General features: G+C 39.6%; 2 protein-coding genes across 11 annotated transcripts in view; one reads left to right on the top strand and one right to left on the bottom strand.

The window, feature by feature from the left end:
* The window catches only part of PDZD9 (PDZ domain containing 9), a 23747-nt gene extending 15448 nt beyond the window's left edge, over nucleotides 1-8299 (top strand). For 6 of the 9 annotated variants that reach the window (XM_038540092.1, XM_038540095.1, XM_038540093.1 and 3 more), the window contains one exon: nucleotides 572-1469. The gene's annotated coding sequence lies outside the window, so the exon portion shown is untranslated. Of the gene's footprint in view, nucleotides 1-571; nucleotides 1470-7966 lie in introns of those variants that run through there. The other 3 variants (XM_038540098.1, XM_038540097.1, XM_038540100.1) reach the window with 1 other exon arrangement.
* Nucleotides 1-23069, bottom strand: part of UQCRC2 (ubiquinol-cytochrome c reductase core protein 2) — a 25536-nt gene extending 2467 nt beyond the window's left edge. The window contains exons 1-13 of one of the 2 annotated variants that reach the window (XR_005360834.1): nucleotides 22912-23069; nucleotides 19757-19840; nucleotides 19510-19659; nucleotides 19193-19257; nucleotides 17151-17207; nucleotides 16782-16906; nucleotides 14861-14958; nucleotides 11632-11689; nucleotides 8570-8665; nucleotides 8052-8251; nucleotides 4676-4756; nucleotides 2591-2667; nucleotides 1513-1673 (exon numbers count right to left, since the gene is read on the bottom strand). Coding sequence is in view for 1 of the 2 variants with exons in the window: in XM_038540091.1 (XP_038396019.1) it covers nucleotides 2591-2667; nucleotides 4676-4756; nucleotides 8052-8251; nucleotides 8570-8665; nucleotides 11632-11689; nucleotides 14861-14958; nucleotides 16782-16906; nucleotides 17151-17207; nucleotides 19193-19257; nucleotides 19510-19659; nucleotides 19757-19840; nucleotides 22912-22944 (1124 nt within the window). In the remaining variant the exon portion in view is untranslated. The remainder of the gene's footprint in view (nucleotides 1-1512; nucleotides 1674-2590; nucleotides 2668-4675; nucleotides 4757-8051; nucleotides 8252-8569; nucleotides 8666-11631; nucleotides 11690-14860; nucleotides 14959-16781; nucleotides 16907-17150; nucleotides 17208-19192; nucleotides 19258-19509; nucleotides 19660-19756; nucleotides 19841-22911) is intronic. The other variant, XM_038540091.1, reaches the window with a different exon arrangement.
* Nucleotides 23070-23321: the final 252 nt, after the last annotated feature.

Consider the following 23321-nt stretch of genomic DNA (forward strand, 5'->3'; position numbering starts at 1 on the left):
CTACCCTCGTCTGGAACTCTGTAGCAAGACTTCCATTTACACATAAGCAAAATTTAATGCAGCAGTTTTACCACATTGTCAGCTTAATTAAAATAAGACTTAACCTCTTTTTTTTTTCTACCCAAGAGAGGGCGCGGGGAGAGGGAGGAGAGAATCTCCAGTAGGCCCCACGCCCAGTGAGGAGTCCAATGCAGGGTTTGATCTCACGACACTGAGATCATGACCTGAGGTGAAACCAAGAGTTGGACGCTTAACAGACTAAGCACCCCCAGGGGCCCCAAAGATTTTACCTCTTCACTCTAGGTGACAATCTGATCACCAGAGGGGCGGTGGGTGGGGGTGAAACAGGTGATGGGGATTAAGGAGTGCACCTGCTGTGATGAGCACAGGATGACCTATGGAGGTGTTGAATCACTATACTGTACACCTGAAACTAACATAACACTGTATGTTAACTAACTGGAGTTTAAATAGAAACTTAAAATATTTCTTTACCTACCATAAACTTTACCAAGAGATTATCAGTTTGTTCCTTCAGCAATGACACCTTACTTTCTTTCCTTTCCTATAGGAAGACTCATAAGAACCTTACAAGAAAAAGTATCAACCCCATCAAAACGGCAGAAAAGAAACATATCTTGTTATTAGTAGCTGAAATTCCATTTTCTACATGTTGCCATACCTTATAAAAACTACACTAAGCTACGCTTAAGGAAATACATTTTCTTAAATAAATTAGAATTGAAACCAATTTTTAAGTAAATCTAGGGTTTCAATTTATTCTCATTGTGTTTTGTTTCTGGTGCAATCATGAAGAACAGCATCCTATTAACCAACCTTGGTCCCATGTACATAATATTTAATAAACTACTGTTCTTATTTAAGAGATGCAATTTTTTTAGTGTGTTCAGTCTAACAGAAGTAATAATGCTAATGGGAACAGAAATGACCAATAAGTTGTCCCCTCTTGGGTAGTAATCTGCTCTGTCATACTTCCTTTGTGGACAATACTAAAGGGGATCATGAAGATAGTCTGAGTTTCATGATTCACATTTTGAACTGTCCTAAATGGATGAAGTCAAGTTTAAGTGTTTTAAACTGACATATGAAAAGGCAAGCTTGGTCCAAAGTATGCCTCTTTTGTTAGAGAAACTCCCCAAACTAACTGAGTGAGGTTTTGCTGGCACTCCCAGTTGCTGGAATTCCCATAGTGGGAATTTTAAAATCATCAAATAGGAGACAGATATTTCAATCTTTTAATCAGACACAGTGATCATCCTTTATCCATAGTGAATACCTTCCAAGACCCACAGTGGATGCGTGAAGCCATGCTTAGTACCAAGCCCTATATGTACTATGTTTCTCCTACATACATACCTATATTTAACTTAGGCACAGGGGAAGATTAACAATAACTATTAATAAAACAGAACAATTTTAACAATATAATAAAAGTTATGTGAATATGGTCTATCTCTCTCATTTAAAAATATCTTATTGTCCTGTACTTACCTTTCTTCTTGTGATGTATGAGATGACCAAATGCCTATGTGATGAGATGAAGTGAGATGAGGGACATAGATGTGCTGTGACATAGTGTTCAGCTACTAGTGACCTGACAATAAGTCAGGAGGAGGATCACCTGCTTTCAGACCATGGTTGATTGCAGGTAACTGTGGAAAGCGAAACCATGGATAAGGGAGGACTACTGTATCTTTTTTGGGTCTATCAAATCAGTAAAGAGGTAAAAAAAAAAAAAAAAAAAATTGCCAATGGTTATGGCACAACAGGTACTCTCATATACTGGTGGTGTGATTATAAACTGGTACAACCTTTTTATGTTGGGACTTTGAAATACAAAAATAAAAATATTATACACACACACACATATATTTGAACAGACTTTCATTATAATATTTATAATTCTTGACCCAGTTGGGAATATATACCAAGAATGTGGTATGAAATACAAAAATGTTTTAAAGCCAAAAATATCTTTTACAGTAGGAAATGTCCAACAAGTATATTTTGATACACCTATTGATATTGTTTATGACACATTTTTAGTAATCTGAATAAATGGAAACATTATGATGTTAAAAAAAGAGGAATCATTGGTAAGGAATGAAAGATCGTTTTTGACTTATTTCCAAATTTCAAATTTCTACCATAAACATGCTTATATACTTATAGGATATAAATATATATAATAATAGTAACAATTATGTTTAGAAAGCATAAAATGGTCAAGAAAATAAGCAAAATGTTGAAAATTATATCTCTAGGTGGTATAAGATGTGGGTGTGTTTCCCTTTTAAATACTCTCTGTATCTTTCAATGCTTTTGTGTGTATGTTACAATAAAAAATACAACTTTCAAGGGGACCTGGGTGGCTCAGTCAAGTGTCTGCTTTTGGCTCAGGTCATGATCTCAAGGTCCTGGGATAGAGCCCCAACTCAGGAAGGAGTCTGCTTCTCTCTTTCCCTCTGCCCCTCGCCACTGCTTGTTCTCTCTCTTGAATAAATAAAATCTTAGAAAAAAAACCTTTCAAATAGGCGAAACACAAAAAACAGTTAATACTGAAACATACTTGGCAACCTGGACATCTACACTGGAAAGGTTTCCTTGAGCAACTGTTTTTACTTGATTATAGGCAGCCTTGATAACCTAGGATAGATAAAAGAAAGCTGGTCATTTTTGATCAGTGCCAGTCTTCCTGAAGCAATCAAATGCTTCACTACTGAGGCAAAAACACAAGGTGGAAGGTTAGTTCCATAGAAACAGCACTTGGAATTCTTGCCACTATGTGTTCTTTATTCTTCCAGTGGTCCATAAAGCAGCTGTTTGTACAAATTTATAGTATCCAAGTAGCCAAGCTTTTTTAGAAAAGTGGCAGAAAATGCCAAGATGGTTTAGGAAAAGCAAACACAGAAATTCATAATTGCCCTTAAAGAATAAACACTTTTTAAAATTTCCCCAGACTTTCATTATGCAATTAATACTGCTATCCCTTACTATTCACTAAGAAGAAGGTAGTAATTTATACATGGCCGATTTGTAAAGCTTGTCCGTGTCTGGGATGCCAGAGTCAAGGAGGAAGCAAGTTCAGTAATGTGGGTAGGCATTTGGCAAATATTTGTTGAATAAATTCATAAATCCATTCAATAATTTTCTCCAACCCAACTTTGGCGCCATCCTGGGTCACTGACCTACCTCTAATCACTTAAATTCTAGGACCTCCATTTCCAGTGCATTTTAGCTACCCATTTCCATAGCCACACCCGACCTGGATATAACCTAAATTTGCCCTCCCTGTGAAATCATCAATTCCAAGACCCCTGACCTAAGTCTTTAATCACACTGTCCTTGTTCTTCCACCTCATCATGATCTTTAATTCCTTGGTGTGTCCACTTTTTATCAGGCCCTTTGGCTTCTCTATCTGGCCAAGATCCAAGATTCACTCCTTCAGTCCCTCTTGCCAGTGTGCCCCACTCCTTTTCCATATGCCCATGCTTCTGACCTGCCCACTTTGCATGCTTCCAATCTTGGATTAACCCTACAATCTGTCTCCTCCATTTCTCCATTGGGAATACCACTGAAGAAAAACTATGAAATGACTGTAATACATGACAATATGTGTAATAAGTAACTGCAGTACAAATTTGTAGTCTCTCACCTCTCTCACCAGGAGACATTTACGTGTCTGTCGATCCCCACTCTGTGTGTATCCAGCCATTCACTTGTCCCAAATCCCATTATTTAAACTCTCCTGCCTTCTCTTACTCTCAAGATCTGACTTAGCTTCCTCACTGGGATGTACTTTTGCATCTTTCCAATATCCTCCAAAACATCAGCGTTTGTGTCCAAGGCTACAATATCCACTTGTATACTCTGTATCCCACCTGTTTGCACTTTTTCAGACCTGATCCATTTTAAATTTCCTAGCAACTACACCTGCTCCCATCTTTCTTTCCGTTAGGTATGAATTCTCTCCCAACTTAATCTCTCAGTGTAAGCTCTCCTAAAACTACCACCCAGTAAGTCTGAGCTCCACTTGCCTATGCCAACCTCACATTTCTTTCTTCTCATTCGTTCCTTAACACTTCTAAACACTCTGGTAAAAATTCTATTACCAATGATGTCCTGGTTTATTATTAACTATTGGGGCTCTCTGTGGTAACTAAATGGACATTAATTCAGATTGGATCAAAATGGTGTTAACTGTTCTCTCTTTTCTGGTCTCCAAAAATTTCAGTTTCTCTTCTTTTTCTTTCTGTTTTTTGGTCCATTTTCCTTAGTCACTTGGTGGCACGCCCCAGAACTGGAGCTTTGGTTTTCTTCTCCTACAATCTTTCACACACTATCCTGACTTCAGCACAATTTCTGTACTGAAAACTCTGGCCTTGATGTCACTGGAGTTCTCAATGAGAGGTCCCAGAAACAACTCAATGCCACCTGTCAAAACAGAACCAAAATACCAAGGAGACACTTCCTCCCTTTTCCCTGAAAGCAGAAGTATACATTTGTAAGTTCCTTGCACAGCAGACACACTCTAATGAGATCCACTATATAAAGAGCTCCAGTAAGTCATGGCTTTCAAACACTCCCTATTTTTACTAGAAAAATGTTAATGGAGGAAAGACACTTTTGAGAGATAGTGAGTTTGCAACTTACATCTCCAGCTGCAGCAGCCTGTGAGATAGTGTAAATCCCAAAGAGGCCGGAATCAGAGTAACTAGCGTTAAAAGCAGAAACCTGAAATATAATGAAATTTTACTGCATGTCACTTTATCAGGTAAAAGGACACAATTTTCCAAAGAGACGAAAATTTGGGACCTTCAGAGTATAAGCAAGAGAAACTAGTATTTCACATAACCAGCTATATCAGACTGAAGTGTTTCATGTACAGGTTACTTTTGTTTTGTTTTAAAGATTTTATTTATTCATGAGAGACAGAGAGAGAGAGAGAGAGAGAGAGAGAGAGACAGAGAGAGAGAGAGAGGCAGACACAGGCAGAGGTAGAAGCACACTCCATGCAGGTTGCCTGATGTAGGACTCAATCCCTGGACTCCAGGATCAATCACATCCTAAGCTGAAGGCAGACGCTCAACCGCTGAGCCACCCAGGGGTCCCCAGGTTACTTCTTTTGAAACCATAATGGTTTTAACTTTTTTCATTTAAATATTTATTAAACAGATTGCTTGCTTCACTTTCTTAGTATTTTCTAACCTTTGATGATTAAAGGTTAATGTAAATATTACTTTGTGACAATTATTATGGCTGAATGGTACAGACTGTGGGCTTTGGCATTAAACAAACCTGCTTTCTTCCCTCTGCTACTGCTGGTGACTTTTTTTTTTTTAACCAGTTCACGTACACTTCTACACAAAGTTAAAGGGTTGGGGGGAAATGTCTGCTTAGTGGATGTTATTCAGGTATCCAAGGCAGCCACAGGTCTCTGGATAGCAGGGGTACTGCTGCCTGCAGTCTGAGCAGAGCGTTAAGTTCTGGAAGGTGATCGCAAATGCTTAGTATCATGTTTGCCAGTGTTTATGAGGATGATTTACATAAAGATCACCTGATCTGTTATTAAAAATACAGACTTTCAAATTCCTCTAACAGATTTACTCACTCAGATCCCTATAGATGCAATCTGGAAAAGCCACATTTCAAAAATAATTCTAGGTGATTCTTATGCATGTTAAAATTTGAGAACCACTAGCTCAGCCCATATAGAGCACAAGAAGAAATGTTCTTTAATGTTTTGAAGTTTAATTACCTTTTTGAGACTCTCTTGTTCATACCTCAAATTTCTGGCCAAATGCTAAAGTAGGAATTTCTGTTAAATTACATCACTGGGGGGATCCCTGGGTGGCGCAGCGGTTTGGCACCTGCCTTTGGCCCAGGGCGCGATCCTGGAGACCCGGGATCGAGTCCCACATCGGGCTCCCGGTGCATGGAGCCTGCTTCTCCCTCTGCCTATGTCTCTGCCTCTCTCTCTCTCTGTGACTATCATAAATAAATAAAAATTAAAAAAAAAAATTACATCACTGGGATTAAACTCCATCCACCCAGAAGCATCATTAATATTCAATGGTGAAGACTAGCATGAAGAGAACAGAGCAGACCATGAACCAGGAGAGAGAAATTGTAGAGGGAATTTAAAAAGCAGCAGCTAAATTTAATGTAGGACTAATTTAAGGTAATGGTTTTCAAACTGTGCTCCAGGAGGGAACTCCATGGTTCTGTACAGAAGGTTCCAAGGCTTTCAATGTTAAGTAAACATTAAAAATTTATTTAAAAGTGAAAATTTTTATGCTCAGCATTGCAGTTGGGAAACTGTATGGGATAAAAAAGGTTCCTCTACTTAGAAAAAGAAAAAAGTTTGAAAACTATTATGTAAGAGAGAAAAACTCTCAAGGCTTGATATACAGGAGAACCATTTTAGATTTCTTTCTTTCTTTCTTTCTTTCTTTCTTTCTTTCTTTCTTTCTTTCTTTCTTTCTTTCTTTCTTTCTTTCTCTCTCTCTCTCTCTCTCTCTCTCTCTCTCTCTCTCTCTTTCTTTCTTTCTTTCTTTCTTTATGATAGGCACACAGTGAGAGAGAGAGAGAGAGAGGCAGAGACACAAGGCAGAGGGAGAAGCAGGCTCCATGCACCGGGAGCCTGACGTGGGATTCGATCCCGGATCTCCAGGATCGCGCCCTGGGCCAAAGGCAGGCGCTAAACCGCTGCGCCACCCAGGGATCCCCCATTTTAGATTTCTAAGTCAACATGACCATACATAATAAACTTTCCTCAAACCAAAAGCCTGATTTATGGCCTGCCACATATCACTGTACATCTGCTTTGTGAATGAGTAGCCTAAAGGAAACTATGTTGTCCTTAAGATACCGATCAGTGCTCATACCCCCTGCACTTCTTTATAGTAAAACTCATGATTCCTGCCCAGATGCTATTCTATGATCTTTTAAGGTTTTACGAGATATAAAAAGTATATGATTCTGTAGAAACTGTTCATTCTACAGAGCACTTTCTTCCTTGTGAAGAACATGTTTCCTGGGCAAGGTGTCCTGACTTGTGCTCCAATAAAATATTCTTACCTTCAGAGATTCTAAAAGGTCTGTTCATCTTATGTTGACAATATTAAACAGAGGAATGAAAAGTGAGGTGATTTTAATTCTACTCAAGTGTCCAATGGTCAAAGGCTACCTACTTGTGCCATGTACTGTTGTAAAATCGTGAACAATATTAAATCCTATAATTTAGTATATTTGTTGCCCTTTAAAGGCTTATCATTGAAGGCCATGTGGGGTATTACATTGGCCAAACAATGGTCATTCATTAAATTAGTAACTGCTGACATTTTACATTCTCTTGATTTGAATATCATTATTTTGAAAGTTTTTCTGTCATAAAAAGTGTGTTCTAGAGTAACATGGCTTTTTGTTACAATTTCTTTTTAAATCTCAAATTGGAGGGATAAGTCTGTAAAGTTTTTCGTGTATGATATACATCTGGTGGGAAAACATGAAGAGCAATGAAATTCATGAAGTAGGGGTGCCTGGAAGGCTCAGTGGTTGAGTGTCTGCCTTTGGCTCAGGTCATGATCCTGAGGTCCTGGGATCGAGTCCCGCATCAGGTTCCCCTCATGGAGCCTGTTTCTCCCTCTGCCTGTCTCTGTCTCTCTCTCTCATGAATAAACAAATAAAATCTTAAAAAAAAAAAAAAATCATGAAGTAGCCACAAGAACACAAAATGACAGAAGAAAACTTAGAAAATAGACTAATTACAATCTAGGAAAATATTTAATATCTAAAATTTTGTTCTAAAGGGAACTGAAGTATGAAGTTTCTAATTTTTAAGCATTTCCTTCTTTCTATATTAGAATAATTGAAAAGAGAGGAAGTTTTCTATTAGACCCTATCTCTTCAATTTTACAAAGATTTTCTTTGTTCTTACCTTAGATTTTAAGAGCAGAGTAACAGGACTACATCATACACAGTAAGCCTTTAAAAACAAAAAGGAGAAATGTTGACTACTCAGACTCACATCAAATGGCTGGTGAACTCCCTTGGCAACAGCCTGGTATAGGGAACTGGTGGGATTGCTGCCCCTCTTGACGTGTGGTCCAGCACCAAGGACATACTGGAGAACACTAAATGCATTTGCTTCTGTACTTCCTATGGCAGCACCTTCTGCTACAAGAGCCGCATGAACAAGACTGTCTCCATTCTGCTCTCGGATTTCACCTGGTACCACATAAGGAGAGAGTAAAGAATAAAGGGGCTTTGTCATCACTTGTTTTATTCTTTCATATTTTCTATGACGAAGTATTAACCCACTAAGATTAAGATTTTCTGTGGCCTGGTGCTCTCAGCATGCCATCCTGTTCTCCCCATAACACACACATGAAACATATTTAATACACAACACCCAAACAATCTAGTCTTTCCCTTCTATACTGAGTCTGTTTGGTGGTAAGTAATCAGGCCTATCCCACTCCATTATGCTATTCTGAAGGGGAACGTCCTTCTGATAAATCAGCTCTAACAGAACAAAATGCTTACCTCCACGGTATCTGGCCTTTGCACCAGGTAAACCAAGCCCGCCCCTCATGTTGAGAAACTGTTCCGCAACTTGCTTTAGAACAGGGTGACCCACACCTATTTCAATAGAAACAAAATCAAGCCAGAACCATAGTTTTTAAAATACAATTATAACATATAGGTTTTAAAAATACGTGATTATACAATTCAAGTTATTACAGAAATAGTAAAGAAAACAAGAGCCCCCCACAGTGCTACTCTCCCAGAGAGTCCACTTACAGTTTACTAATACATATTCATCTAGCACTTTTTCTACATATGTACTCCTCATTTTCTTTTCCTTTTAAAATGGTGTTATTCTATTCATATCGCTTCTAACTTGTTTTTGGTAATTTATATCTGAGTGAGTGGTCTACAGCAAAACATTTAATGACTATAAAGAATTCCTTAATATGGATGTACTATCATTTATTTAATCAATCCCTTCTAGATGGACATTAGCATGTTTCCAATCATTGACTATTAAAACAGTATTGCATTGTGCATCAAAGAACACTTTAATATTTAAAATCAATTAATTGACATAGTATATTAGTTTCAGAGGTAGAGTTTAGTGATTCATCAGTTGCATATACCACCCAGTGCTCATTATACCACGTGCCCTCCTTAATGTCCATCATCCAGTAACTTCATCCCCTCTCCCTACTTCCCCTCCAGCGACCCTGTTTCCTATAGTTAAGAGTCTCTCATGGTTTGTCTCCCTCTGATTTCATCTTATTTTAATTTTCCTTCCCTTCCCCTATGTTCATCTGTTTTGTTTCTTAAATTCCACCTATGAATGAAATCATAATATTTGTCTTTCTCTGACTTATTTCATTAGCATAATGCCCTCTAGTTCCATTCACGCTGTTGCCAACAACAAAATTTCATTTTTTTTAATGGCTGAGTAATAATATTCCATACACACACATGTAGGTGTGTGTATATATATATGATCAAAGAACACTATCAAGAGTGAAATGGAGCCAAAGAATGGGGAAAAAATGTCTGCAAATGATATAACTGATAAAGATTTAATATCCAAGATATATATAAAAAAACTCTTACAACTCAAAAATAAGGACAACCCAATTCAAAAATAGGCAAAGGACTTGAATAGACATTTCTTCAAAGAAGATATACAAATGCCCAAAAAGTGAAGATGTTCAATGGTATTAGTTATTAGGGAGATGCAAATCAAAACCACAAGGAGATACCGCTTCATAGACACTAGGATGTCATCAAAAAGACTGATAAAAGTAAGTACTGGTGAAGAAGTGGAGATAATGGAACTCTTGTGCATTGTCAGTGGGGTTCAAAATGGTTCAACTGTCTTGGAAACAGTCCGGCAGTTCCACAAATGGTTAACAGTTACCATAGATCCTGGCAATTTTACTTCTTTTTTAATTTTTATTTATGATAGTTACAGAGAGAGAGAGAGGCAGAGACACAGGCAGAGGGAGAAGCAGGCTCCATGCACCGGGAGCCCGATGTGGGATTCAATCCCGGGTCTCCAGGATCGCGCCCTGGGCCAAAGGCAGGCGCCAAACTGCTGCGCCACCCAGGGATCCCAGATCCTGGCAATTTTACTTCTAATAATATACCCCAAAGAATTAAAAACAGGCGTTTTACCTAAACCTTATACATCAATGTTTATATTTACAATAGCCAAAAGGTGAAAACAACTCAAATGCCCAAGTGACAAACTGATGAACAAAAGGTGATAATGGACTATTTTTGCCAGGAAAGGGTACTTTGCCAAGGAACATTGGTACTTGCTACAGTATGGATGTACTTGGAAACATTATGTTAAGTGAAAGAAGTCTGCTATAGGGTGCCTGGGTGGCTTATATGGTTAACGGTCTGCCTTTGGCTCAGGTCATGATCTCACAGTCCTGGAATTGAGTCCCGAGTTGGGCTTCCTGCTCCATGGGAAGTTTGCTTCTCTCTCTCCCTCTGCCTCTTGCCCTGCTTGTGCTCTCTCTCTAATGAATAAAAAAGAAATCTTTAAAAAGTCAGCTATAAAAGGCCATACACTGTAGGACTCCATTTACATTAACTATCCAGACAAGCCAACTGTACAGAGACAATAAGCAGGTCAGTGGTCACCAGAGGCAAGGAGGAGATGGAGTAAGGAGTGACTACAGTGAAGGCAGAGTTTTTCTTGGGGGGGGGGGAGGGGGTATGATAAAAATGTTCTGAAATTAGATAGTGGTAATAGTTACAGCATTCTGAATATAATAAAGCTCAAGGAACTGTATACTTTAAAAAGGTGGATTTTATGGTATTTGAATTAATACCTCAATTAAGCCGTTATTTACAAAATGAATGAACCAAAAAACAACACTGTAAATAATACCTTTGTGCAACTGTTTTGTAAACTTGACCAACTGCTTTGTATGAAAAATGCTTAAAAGTAAAATTGCTGGGTCTAAAAATATCAATATTTAAAACTTTAATATATTTAAATAGACGTCCAAAAATGTACCAGTTTATACTCCTACTGACAATTTTTGAGTGCTTAATTTCTCCATATCCTGGTTAATACTGGGCAGCATCGATCTTTTAATTTTTGCCAATTTCACTATTAGCAAGGCTATCTTTTACAACAATTGGCTACACACACATTTTCCCCATGATTTGTCTGTTCATGCCTCTTGTCTATTTTCAATTAAGTTATACTTCTTTGAAACATAAACAAAAAACTTGTAAAAGCACTTTGCTTAGAGAAATTTGCCCTTTGTCATAGATTTTTCAAATACTGTAATGAACTCAAAGCCATTTTTTGCTTGTTTTTGTTTTCTGGATTTTCTGAAATGAACATGTCCCTTTTATGATAAAAGCTGTAAACTTATAGTTAAATGTTGGATGCTGCTTTTACTAAAACAAAAGAACCTACCCATTAAAATCCTATCATACAGTCCCTATCTGACATAAACAGAGGACCGAGTTATCAAATTTGGTTTAATCCTGTGCTCATGTAATTACAGATTAAAAGACTACTCTTAAAGAAAGAGAAGGACATGAAGCAATTCCCAACTTACCAAGTCCAATCAAAGCCATTCTTGCACTTGTGAAATGGTTCTGAACATAGTAATGCAACTGAGGAAATTAAGAACATTTGTGAGGTTATATTGGTCTAAATACAAAAAGCTGTAAAAAACTAAAACTGCAGGTCCAAAGAAAATAAATACTCAGGCTTAAAAGCTGCTATAGTGAACTACTGACTACCCGGTGTTGAATTACACTGCTTTTTTTTTTTTTAAACTATTGCTTAAAAGAACTAGAACTTAATGGTGGTAATGGTTACATGGCTGTGAATATAGTGAAAACTACTGAATTGTGCACTTTATTTTTTTTTAAGGCTTTATTTATTTTAGAGAGAGATCAAGAGAGCACATGCATGGGCACGAGTGGGGGAAGGGGCCGAGGGAGAAAGAATCTCAAGCAGACTCCATGCCCAGTGTGGAGCTGACACTGGACTCTTGATCTCACAACCCTCACACCATGATCTGAGCCAAAACCAAGAGTCAGACACATCACCACATGAGCCACCCGGGCACCCCTGAATTGTACATTTTAAGTAGGTGAATTGTATGGTACATTAATTTTACCTCAATAAAGCTGCACTGAAAAGAAGGAATTTTTTTTTTTTTTTTAATTTATGATAGTCACACAGAGAGAGAGAGAGAGGCAGAGACACAGGCAGAGGGAGAAGCAGGCCCCATGCACTGGGAGCCCGACGTGGGATTCGATCCCGGGTCTCCAGGATCGTGCCCTGGGCTAAAGGCAGGCGCCAAACCGCTGCACCACCCAGGGATCCCGAAAAGAAGGAATTTAAAAAACATTAGAGCACACACTGGTTTAAACTTGAAAAAAATGAGGCTAAGTTTATCATTTTTATTATAATGTGATTTTAGCAGATGTGTATCAGATTTCTTTCTTTATACAGATAGTAAGAGAGTACTATTAACATTCTACAGTAGAGCTAAAACCTGTTCTCAATAGGAACACTGTTGCTTCCAAGGGGGTGAAAACTGGCTCTCAGGAGCAAAAAACCATTTTATTCCTTTAAATATAAAACACAAACACATAGTAAATGTACATATGTAAACCTAGATAGGCCGTGTATCTGATATTAAAAATTCACTGTGAGTCAAGAATAGAAAAAATTGGCTAAAAAAGGTTCCTTGGAAATGGGTCATAATGTTGAGAATCCCTTAGGCTAAGGTAACGTGACGGAATCAAGTTACCAGAATCTGTGCCCTAGAGTGAATGGTGCCTACATCTTGGGAGTCACCTTGGAATCATATTCTTGGAATGCCACCATCGCTCAAGGTATTTTAGCACCAATTTCTTTAGAACTTCCTTTAGACTAAGGACACATTTAAATATGCTAATAACTTTGAAATAACCATGGTTAACACCTTGGTATTTGTCCAGGATAAACACACACGCAAGTGCGTGCACACATTAACAACCCCCCCAACACACCTTATTTTTAAAAAATTGAGGTCCTATGGTATATCCTATTCATAAATTCCATTTTCTACACTTGATCTTAGCCAAAAGGCCAAGTGATGATAAATTCCATTTTCTAACTTGACAATATGCTATGGAATTTTCCCATACCAATATTTTTGAATGGCTGTATAGCATTCCATTCCATTTCATAGATACTTAATAAGTTGCTTAACTAGTCCTCTAAATTTGGATATTTAACTTGTGTCTAATTTTTCACCATTATAAACATGCTACAATAGATATCCCTGTGGATAAATGTTTTGCATGTACACTCTTTCCAGTTATAAATTTTTAAAAGTGCTATATGGGGTGCCTGGGTGGCTCGGTTAAGGTCTGCCTTTAGCTCAGGTCATGATCCTGGGGCCCTGGGATCAAGTCCCATATCAGGCTCCCTGCTCAGTGGGAAGTCTGGTTCTCCCTCTCTCTCTACTCCTCCCCTGCTTGTGTTCTTTCTCATGTGTGTACTCTTTGTCAAATAAATAATAAAATATTGGGTGCCTAGGTGGCTTAGTCAGTTAAGCATCTGCCTTTGGCTTGGGTCATGGTCTTAGGGTCCTGGGATCGAGTCCCACATCAGGCTCCCTGCTCAGCAGGGAGTCTGTTTCTTCCTCTGCCTCTGCCCCTTCCCCCCCTCAGCTCGAAGGCACTCATGTGCGCACTCTCTCAAGTGGATAGATAAAATCTTAAGAAAAATTAAAAAATAAACAAATCTTAAAAACAAAAACAAAAACGTGTCATATGAATGGTAGGCATTAAACTGTTGATTGATAAGTGTATAGTTTTCCAACTGGGAAATAAGAGTAAAGAGAGAAGATATACAGTTCAGTTTTCTCTAGTGGCTAACCAGAAATGAAATGAGAATAAAACCTAACTTCCGAGCTGTATATACTTTGCAAATATTGATAGTTCCCAATTTTTCTTTTAATGTCTTTTGATAAATTTTTTTTCCAAGGTCATAGGAGTAGAAAATTAAGATTATATACACGTATCTACACTTGCAGGTTTCACATTCTGGAAGTGAAGTTTTACATTATATATATAGCTGTGACATGTGACAAATCTGTCCTGGCAGCAAAGTAAGGCCAATCTGCTGGATGAGGCAAATGAGCTACCAAGCAGGCTGATGATGGATGGGAGGTGATGTGGGTTTATTCCTAACTGCATATTCAGAGGAGTTACAGGAAGACTTCTGGTCACAAGATTATGAAATTTAACATTTAAATACTGTTTAAATAAGATAAATACACATAGAAAAAGGTCCTGAAAAAGGCATTCACATTCAGTGCCTTTAGGTATGTGAGAGGTTTTCCTTTTTTGCTTGTTTTTATTTTCTGGATTTTCTGAAATGAACATGTCCCTTTTATGATAAAAGCTGTGAAAATTGTTCAGATAAAATTTTATTTAAAAAGCCAAGCTGAGGGGATCCCTGGGTGGCTCAGTGGTTTGGTGCCTGCCTTTGGCCCAGGGCGCAATCCTGGAGTCCCGGGATCGAGTCCCACGTCGGGCTCCCGGCATGGAGCCTGCTTCTCTCTCTGCCTCTCTCTCTCTCTACGTCTATCATAAATAAATAAATAAATCTTAGGGAAAAAAAAAAAAAGCCAAGCTGATAAAAATAATAAAGCCAGCAGGTGAGTCTTTAAAATTTGAAGATAAAAAGAAACGTTAACAAATAAACCTGAAATGGCAGATGGATGTTCAATTTCATGTGAAAATAAGCACATTTGAAAATGTAATGTGTTTTATTAGTACCTCATCTGGTGTCACTTTTCCAATCCTGTAGTCAGGACAGTACAGGGAATTAGCCAAGGCATTTCGGTAAGCTGCAGCATGCAAATTTTCAAGGACATCTGTAAAATAAGTAAAGAAGCATTTGTAGGAACATAATTCAAATAAGAATAACGTTTTTAGAACCTAGAAAGCAACTAGTCTATACAATTTTGGTCACCTTATGCCATTCAAGTGTTAAGAGGGCTTGAAATTTAAAACTCTGGCAGGCGAATGTGCTGAGAAAAATAGGAAATTACTTGGCAGCAGCTTCTACACACCAGGGCTCGCCTATCACTAGAAAGTATAATGGCCTGGGTTTCAGCAAGTCTGACTCTAGTTGTAGCCCTGCCTGATGTGCCATGTGACCTTGGATAAGTCATTTACCTGAATGTTACTTCTAGGCTAAGTAATGAGTTGTCAGGTTAAGATACACGCCAGTGCCAGTGTTAAGTTGAGTTGTCCTCACTGCTGCACTGTCCCTGTCCCTGCCTTCCTACTTCAGTCATGCCTTGTTTGACTGGGGTATGTCCCTTTATTTACTCACTAACTGGGTAATCTCCCATGCCAGGCCCTGCTAGGTGCTGGAAATAGAGAAATGAGGGAGACAAAATGCCTGCCCTCAAAATGCCTAGAGGGAACACTGAAATAAAGCATTATGGGTGTGATGCCAGCAGATCAAAAGAGCATCAGGGATGCAAGGGAAAAGCAGTGGGGATTGGAAAGGAGTAGAAGAAGTAAAATCTGGGCATGAGTCTTTACAGAATGAGTAGGTGTTTACTAGGGGAATGATGAGAGAGGGGCATCTCAGGCAGAGAAAACAGACAGTAGCATAAAGCACAACAATGGATTCAAAGGGAACTGCAGCTAGAAGGGAACAAGGCAGAGCAAGAGGCAAGAAAGGTAGGCCAGGGCCAGACTGTGAAAGCGAACATATAGGTTACATGAAGGATAAGAAGAAGCCTTGAAAGGATATTCATGTCAGAAGGATTGCTCTAATGGGATGTGGTAGATGGACTAAAGAGGCAGACGTGGCAGACACCAGCCAGGAGACAGTAGTAACTGTGCAGGCAGAAAGGATGAGGGCTGGACCCTCACTGCTAACGGCAGGGAAGAAGCCACTGTTGATACAGAAGTCATTTTTTCTGCAATTTTAAGAAAGATCATACTCCTTTGTAAAACAGGGTATCACTGTGAAATAGATTAGCTAACCTAAATCAAGCTCTCATTTGTTGCAGACACTTGAGCAAATCCCATCCCATGCTAGGCCCTGGCAGCCAGTCACCTGTTTCGACCTGAGTGGCCCACCTGCACACTTCTGCTCCTGCCAGAAGTTGTAGGACTTGCAAGAATCCGTGGTACTTATTTACTAGTTTGTTTTGTTGATTATACTTGTCAAGATCATATGAATACCAGAAAGTCCCTATTTTTTAAAAAGTTAAATTGTTTACTTTGGAAAGATCCAGTAAAGGTAAGTGGCTAAATAATAATAGCAACAGTAGCAGCAGCCCTGAACTGCTGCAGGATTTGCCGTTAACAAACTATTGAAAAAAACACTGTATTCTTCTTTCTTTTTTCTTTTTCAAAGATTTTATTAATTTATTCATGAGAGACACAGAGAGAGAAGCAGAGATATAGGCAGAGGGAGAAGAAGGCTCCCCATGGAAACACTGTATTCTTCAAAATAGGGGTTCTATACATACATCAAAGATGAAAAATAATCAAGAATATCAACATTTAGAAACACACGAAAAGATAGGTTAAGATATTAGACAAATTTTTGGAAAAGGCATTTTTAAACCCAAGCAGAGAAAAATTCAATAGCAATTTCTTTCCTCCACAAATTGATTTTCTCTAAAACCCAATATCTTAGAACAACTGAAGCAGGATCAGAAAATGTACTTACGAGCCTGTGGGTTCTGAAAAGCCACAGCTTTGTCAATCCTTAGCTGAGACTGAAGGGCAGCCACTTCCCAACGACGAAATTCTGGTGATGTGGTGACATTGAGCAGGAACTCCATTAGAATATCACTACAGAAGATATCAAGATGAGAGTTTTGAGCCAAAAATTTAAAACCAACGTCCATGCTCTGTAAATGTAATGTTCTCATATATTAAGTTTTGGACTTATGGTAAGCACAATGTTCTACAGTTTGTGACTAAGAGCCTAAAACCAAAATCAGAGGTCATAAAATGCCACATTAAAAAGAGACAAGAACTGAGCGGCTAAGTGTTTCTTTAAAAGCAGATGTCCTCAACACATGCAGGTACTTACACATCATCCCGCAGGCATTCCACAGTGTAGGCCATATTTTCCCTGGTTGAAGTCACACTGCGTCAGAAATAAATTACAGTGATTTATCTAAATCAGAAGAATAAGCTCTCCTTACATCTTTGCTACATCAACCAATTCCTTTGGAAAAATTATTTTGAGGTATAAAAATACACATATTCATCAGCTAAAATATAAAATATTTAAGAAAATATTTTCAAGGAAGGAAATCTTGACATGTTATACATGGATGCACCTTGAAGACATTCTGCTAAGTGAAATAAGTCAGTCTTGGAAGAACAAACACTGTGATTCCACTTTCAGGAAGAACCTAGAGAAGTCAACATCATAGAACATAGAATGGTCATTGTAGGAGGTTGTGGGAAGAGAGTGGGAATTTACTGCTTATTATTTATAAAGATTTTACTTATTCATTTGACAGAGAGAACATAAGCAGGGGGAGCAGCAGAGGGAGAAGGAGAAGCGGGCTCCTTGCTGAGCAGGGAGCCCAATGTGGGGGCTTGATCCCGGGACCCTGAGATCATGACCTAAGCTTAAGGTGGATACCTAACTGACTGAGCCACCCAGGTGCCCCAGGAGTTACTGTTTAATAGCTAGAGAGTTTCAGTTGGGGAACATAACATTCTGGAGATGGATGGTAGTAGAGTTTCTTAAAGTCACTTCACACCAAAGACCCGTATATTTAAAGCAGTAAATTTTTTTTAATCTTTTTTTTTTTTAATTTTATTTATTTATGATAGTCACAGAGAGAGAGAGAGAGAGAGAGAGAGGCGCAGAGACACAGGCAGAGGGAGAAGCAGGCTCCATGTACCAGGAGCCCCACGTGGGATTTGATCCTGGGTCTCCAGAATCGCGCCCTGGGCCAAAGGCAGGCGCTAAACCTCTGCGCCACCCAGGGAATCCCTAAAGCAGTAAATTTAAAGTATATTTTACCACAACTTAAAAAAAAATGGCAATTAAAGCTGAAGATCTCTTTGTACCCTTCTCCTGCTAACTTCAATCCCCTCTTCCCACTCTAGAGACAACCAATTGTAATAAGCATTGTGTATTGTTTTAAAAAAAGTAATAGGGGATCCCTGGGTGGCGCAGTGGTTTGGCGCCTGCCTTTGGCCCAGGGCGCAATCCTGGAGACCCGGGATCGAGTCCCGCGTCGGGCTCCCGGTGCATGGAGCCTGCTTCTCCCTCTGCCTGTGTCTCTGCCTCTCTCTCTCTCTCTCTCTCTCTCTCTCTGTGTGACTATCATAAATAAATAAAAATTAAAAAAAAATAAAAAAAAAAAAAAAATAAAAAAAGTAATAAATGCCTCCTGCCTTAAAAATATCTCACTGTTCCACAAAACATTTCATTGGAATGATCTAGCTTATCCCTTAATTGCTCTGTACTACTAGTCTTGTCATATCACTAGATCATACTTTATTTATCCCATTTCCCTGAAGATAGCATTTAGATTGTTTCCAGTCTTTTAAAAAAAAAAAATGGTATCTTTGTACAGGTGGATTAAAAACAGAAGTTGTAAGATATGCTCCTTTTCAATGTTACTAGATTTTCCTTAATTCTTTTCTAAGTAGTTTTATCAATTTATTCCACTAATTGTAGAAGACAGTCTCCCTCTTCCTTAACACCGCCAACACAGTATATAAATCTGATAGGTTATGGCATCAGACTGTGATTACAGGTAAATCTCAGTGTTTCTGGCTTCCTTCTCTGGGAAGAGCCTGTTTCCATCCTTTGTCTATCCATTTTCTATTTACTTGTCTTCTCTTAACATATAGTTCTTTATTTTTCCTCTTTCTGTTATGTTGCAAACATTTACTACCAGTTACTTGAATTTTCACTTTAAGGCATAAAGATGTTTTAAGGCATAAAGAAGTTTTAATTTTGATATGGTAAAATTCATTAGCCTTCTCCTGCTTGTGTCTGTTTAACAAATCCTTCATGCCTTGATAATAGAGAAAAAATCCCTTATGGTTGAATACTTTCTAGTGTTTTCACTATTTATTTCCTGTTACTTATTTTAAACAAACCTTAATTTACCACCAACTGCTTCAATTCCACGGGTTATCTTGAAAGATGAAGCTCCTTTTGTAGTCTAGAAAAAAAAAGGAACAACTGTACTTTCAGTAATTTTTTAATGCCAAGTTTGCAAACATCATGCTATATCACAATTTAATGTCTAATTATGATTAGATTCAAAAAGAACTTTACCTTAACAGTGGATCCTTTTTTCAGCTTTAAGAATTATAAAGTGAAGTTTGCCAAGAAGCACACAATAGTTTCTCTTTTCCATAGGACCACGATACCATAGCATTCCTGAACAGAGTGAGGTAGTAAAGATGCTTACCAAACTGGATGCAAGACGAAGCAAATGAGAGGTTCCTAAGTGGTTGGAGTCCTCATATCTACTGCCTGCTTTAATAAACAAACCAATTCTTGATGCAGGAGCATAGTTTTCCAGAGAAGCAATCACTAAGCCATTTGGTAATTTGGTAAACTGTATTTAAAATAAAGTGAGATGTGATCAATGCTTTTATATTTCCAAAGATGCTAAGATGTATATGGGTTCCAGTGAGTAACTCAGTGGGACTAACCTCAAGGTCCTGAGGATGTAAAGGCACTCCTGCAGGGGCAGCTGTGGCTTTCACTTTGGGAGCAACTTTCAGGGAATAAAATCTCTAAACACAGAAAAAACAGGTTACATACATTTCTCTCAAATGTCTTGTATTCTGGTGTGCCCAAGCAGCAGAAGGTATTCAGTGATAAAATATCTTCATGGGAGGATTTAGCTCATTATTTCCTAACCACTTTTAAATCTCTATTTGTGATTTGTAGAGGCTAAAGGTATATCTAATCCAGTATTTACTTTTTAAAAGTGTAAAAAACGACTGTATTTTCTCCCTCCCTCCACCATTTAAAAGATTTTATTTATTTGACAGAAAGAGAGGAAGAGAGAGCATAAGCAGGGGGAGCAGCAGGCAGAGGGAGAAGCTGACCCCTGCTGAGCGGACCACATCAATCCCAGTAACCTGGGATCATGACCCTGACTCGCTGACCCTGACTGAGCCATCCCCAGGTGCCCCTTTCCCTTTTAACTATCTAATTAAAGGTTCAGGTGGTTCTTTCTGGCTCTAGCGCTTTGAAATTTTTTGAAAAAGTTTGGGACTGCCATTCCCTTTCATAGATTTTCGCTTTACTGTTTCCCTTATCTGCCCAGAGTCTCATTTTAGTCTACTTTTCAAGTGAAATGCCTTCATCTCCATAATCATTTCAGTAACCTTTAAAAAAGACATAGTATACCAAGGAAACTTCCTCCAAGCCCCCAATAACTTCCAAAGTATCTTGATTCTCTTGGGTGCTACGGTAAGACCACACAACCAAGGATTTTACTTCTTTGACTAATACAAATTTACGTCATCCTGAATTAACCATAGCTGCAGCTACACTAGATTCTCAGTTCATTATATGCAGCCACTGGAAAGGTAAAAAGGTCCTCTTAAATTCTGGATAATGGATCCAAGATGTGTAACTTTATTGGCTTTTGGTAATGATACACAATGCTACAGAATTCATCCTAAGGTTCATGAAGTTATTAAGCAGAGATGTTTTCCCAAAATCAAGTGAACATGCTGGAGTTTCCTGAGGATTCCCTAATATCAGGGGCTGCAATGCCCCTACTCTGTGATGTCCTGGAGGGCATTTTGTTATATACTCAACATCAGTGCTGTGCTAAGTTGGTTCCTAGTTTTCACTTGTTATTAGTACTTTTTAACAATAAATTACAATTAGCTTTTTTTTTTTTACCATCAATTTCGTCTCCTGGGTGTGGTATAGTTAACCCTACTTGTGATTTGCCTTTTGATTTTCTAAAAGTAAAGTTTTAGATACATGAGCATAGCTGTTCAAATATGAATAATAGTCTATAGTTCCACTACCAAGGGAGATTTAGGGTTTTCACCTCAAGAAATAGTGACACTTTGATTATGTACTGCCTATAATTTGTCCCATTCAAATCAGATGCAAAGAATTACTCCCATAATTGTTATACAATCACTAGATAACTCTAATAGCAAAATATGTATAAATTTATTCTTTTGTCAAATGAGGGATACAATTAGAAACACTAATTGCTTTCAAGTTTACTGCTATTTGTTTTCATTGGTCCTCCCCAACTGTTACCTTGGACTTTTTTAATCTACTGCAAAGTGGGGATGGATGGAATGGATATTTTGGGGGTCTTTTGTCAGTCTAACTGGGCTGCTCTCAGCGTTGTTAATCATTGGTTTGTCTAGGTGTGCCTGGATGTGTAATTTAGGCTATATTATAGTTTAAATTACAACCATTTGTATAATCTACAGCGTATATGTATTTAAACGTTAGGCACAGGGAAACTCCATTCCGTTCTTCTGCACCTCCGTCTAGGTTACTGGTCACCTACTAAGGCAGATGCTATCAGCATTTTGGGCTAGGTTAATGTTTTGGTTGTGTGCGTGTGGAAGGGATGGACGCGCCTGTGTACGTAGACTCTTTAACAGTACCTCTGGACTCTAGATGCCAGCTGCGCTCCTCCACAGGTTGTTACAACCAAAATGTAAGGGGCAGCCCGGGTGGCTCAGCGGTTTGGCACCTGCCTTCAGCCCACAGCCTGGTCCTGGAGACCCGGGATCGAGTCCCACATCAGTCTCCCCGCATGCAGCCTGATTCTCCCTCTGCCTGTGTCTCTGTCTCTTCTCATGAATAAATAAATAAAATCTTGAAGAAAAAAAAAGCAAGCAGATATTGCTAACTATCCCCTGGGAGCAAAACCGTCCCAGCTGAGAATTTTTTTTTTAAAATTTTATTTATTTATGATAGTCACACAGAGAGAGAGAGAGAGAGAGAGAGAGAGAGGCAGAGACACAGGAAGAGGGAGAAGCAGGCCCCATGCACCGGGAGCCTGACGTGGGATTCGATCCCGGGTCTCCAGGATCGCGCCCTGGGCCAAAGGCAGGCGCCAAACCGCTGCGCCACCCAGGGATCCCCCCAGCTGAGATTTTTAAAAGTGTTTCTCACTTCCACTCCGGATAAGCAGCGCTCCACACCGGTAGCAAACTGACATTTGAGGAGTTTCCCCCCAATGACAGCTATGTTTGGCTTGGCCTTGGAGAAGGAGTCTTAAGCAGCTCCCGAGGACAGACCAAGAGCCCCTTCTAGAAGTCTCTAATAGGACATCAAGAAAGATACGTTATCCCGTTCGGGCACCATAACAAGGTGTAGAACTTATGCATAAGCTCACACAGGCATTAGCTCATTTCTTCCTTAGGATTTCGCTCATAAGCCCACCTAGCCGTTGGAGAGACTGACACTCGGTAATACACTAAGAGCAGAGGCCAGAGCTGAAGGGTAACGGTGGAGGGCTAGCTCGACGCCGGCCTCCTGTCCCCGAGGACTCGCGGCTTCCTCCTCGGGCACCCAAGTGCAGCAGTGACCTTCAGCGGTCTCTCCACCGAGTCGCTTCACTTCCGTTCTCAAGCCCTTTCACTTTTCCCTTCAGGTTTTCCGGCGTTCGGTCTCTTCTGCTCGTAGCACGAGATGGGCCTCGAGCGCCCGACCCTCACCCAGCTTGCAGACCCCTTGGCCCGCAGAGTTCGGCTGAAGGGCAGGCGGGAGCCTCAGGCCCCGGAACTCTACAACAGGCACCTCCGGTCCGTACCACCTTGCTGACAAACTGCTCCCCCAACCTTTCCCCATGCCCGCCGGCTGTGCTCACCGAGAGGGACCCGGCTCTCCTCAGCAGCTTCATGGCTCAAGATTGCTCTGCTCCACAGGACCCGCCGGCTTGAAGGAAAGCAAGATGGTGGCCGAGGACAGGAGTTTCCCAGCTTCCCCCGCGCGCCCTTTCCCACGCCTTCGACGTGAAGGGGACTCTCTATGCCGCTCGCGCTCTACTGCTCCCTGACCCAACCTCCGGGCCAGTCCAATTCCTCCGAGACGCAGTATAGGCCGACGCAAAGTTTTTAAAGTAAATACTCAGATTACTTATGTTCCCACTTTTTGGATCCTCGTCCTTGCTCGGATATCCACTCTGTGATCTTGCTCTGACTACGTGTAGGACAGCCTATCATAATTCCCACCCCCGCCCCTTTGGATTCTCCCGATCCGGACTGTCCAATGAGGAAG

This window comes from Canis lupus, chromosome 6, assembly GCF_011100685.1.
Source record: "Canis lupus familiaris isolate Mischka breed German Shepherd chromosome 6, alternate assembly UU_Cfam_GSD_1.0, whole genome shotgun sequence".
Lineage (NCBI taxonomy): Eukaryota > Metazoa > Chordata > Mammalia > Carnivora > Canidae > Canis > Canis lupus.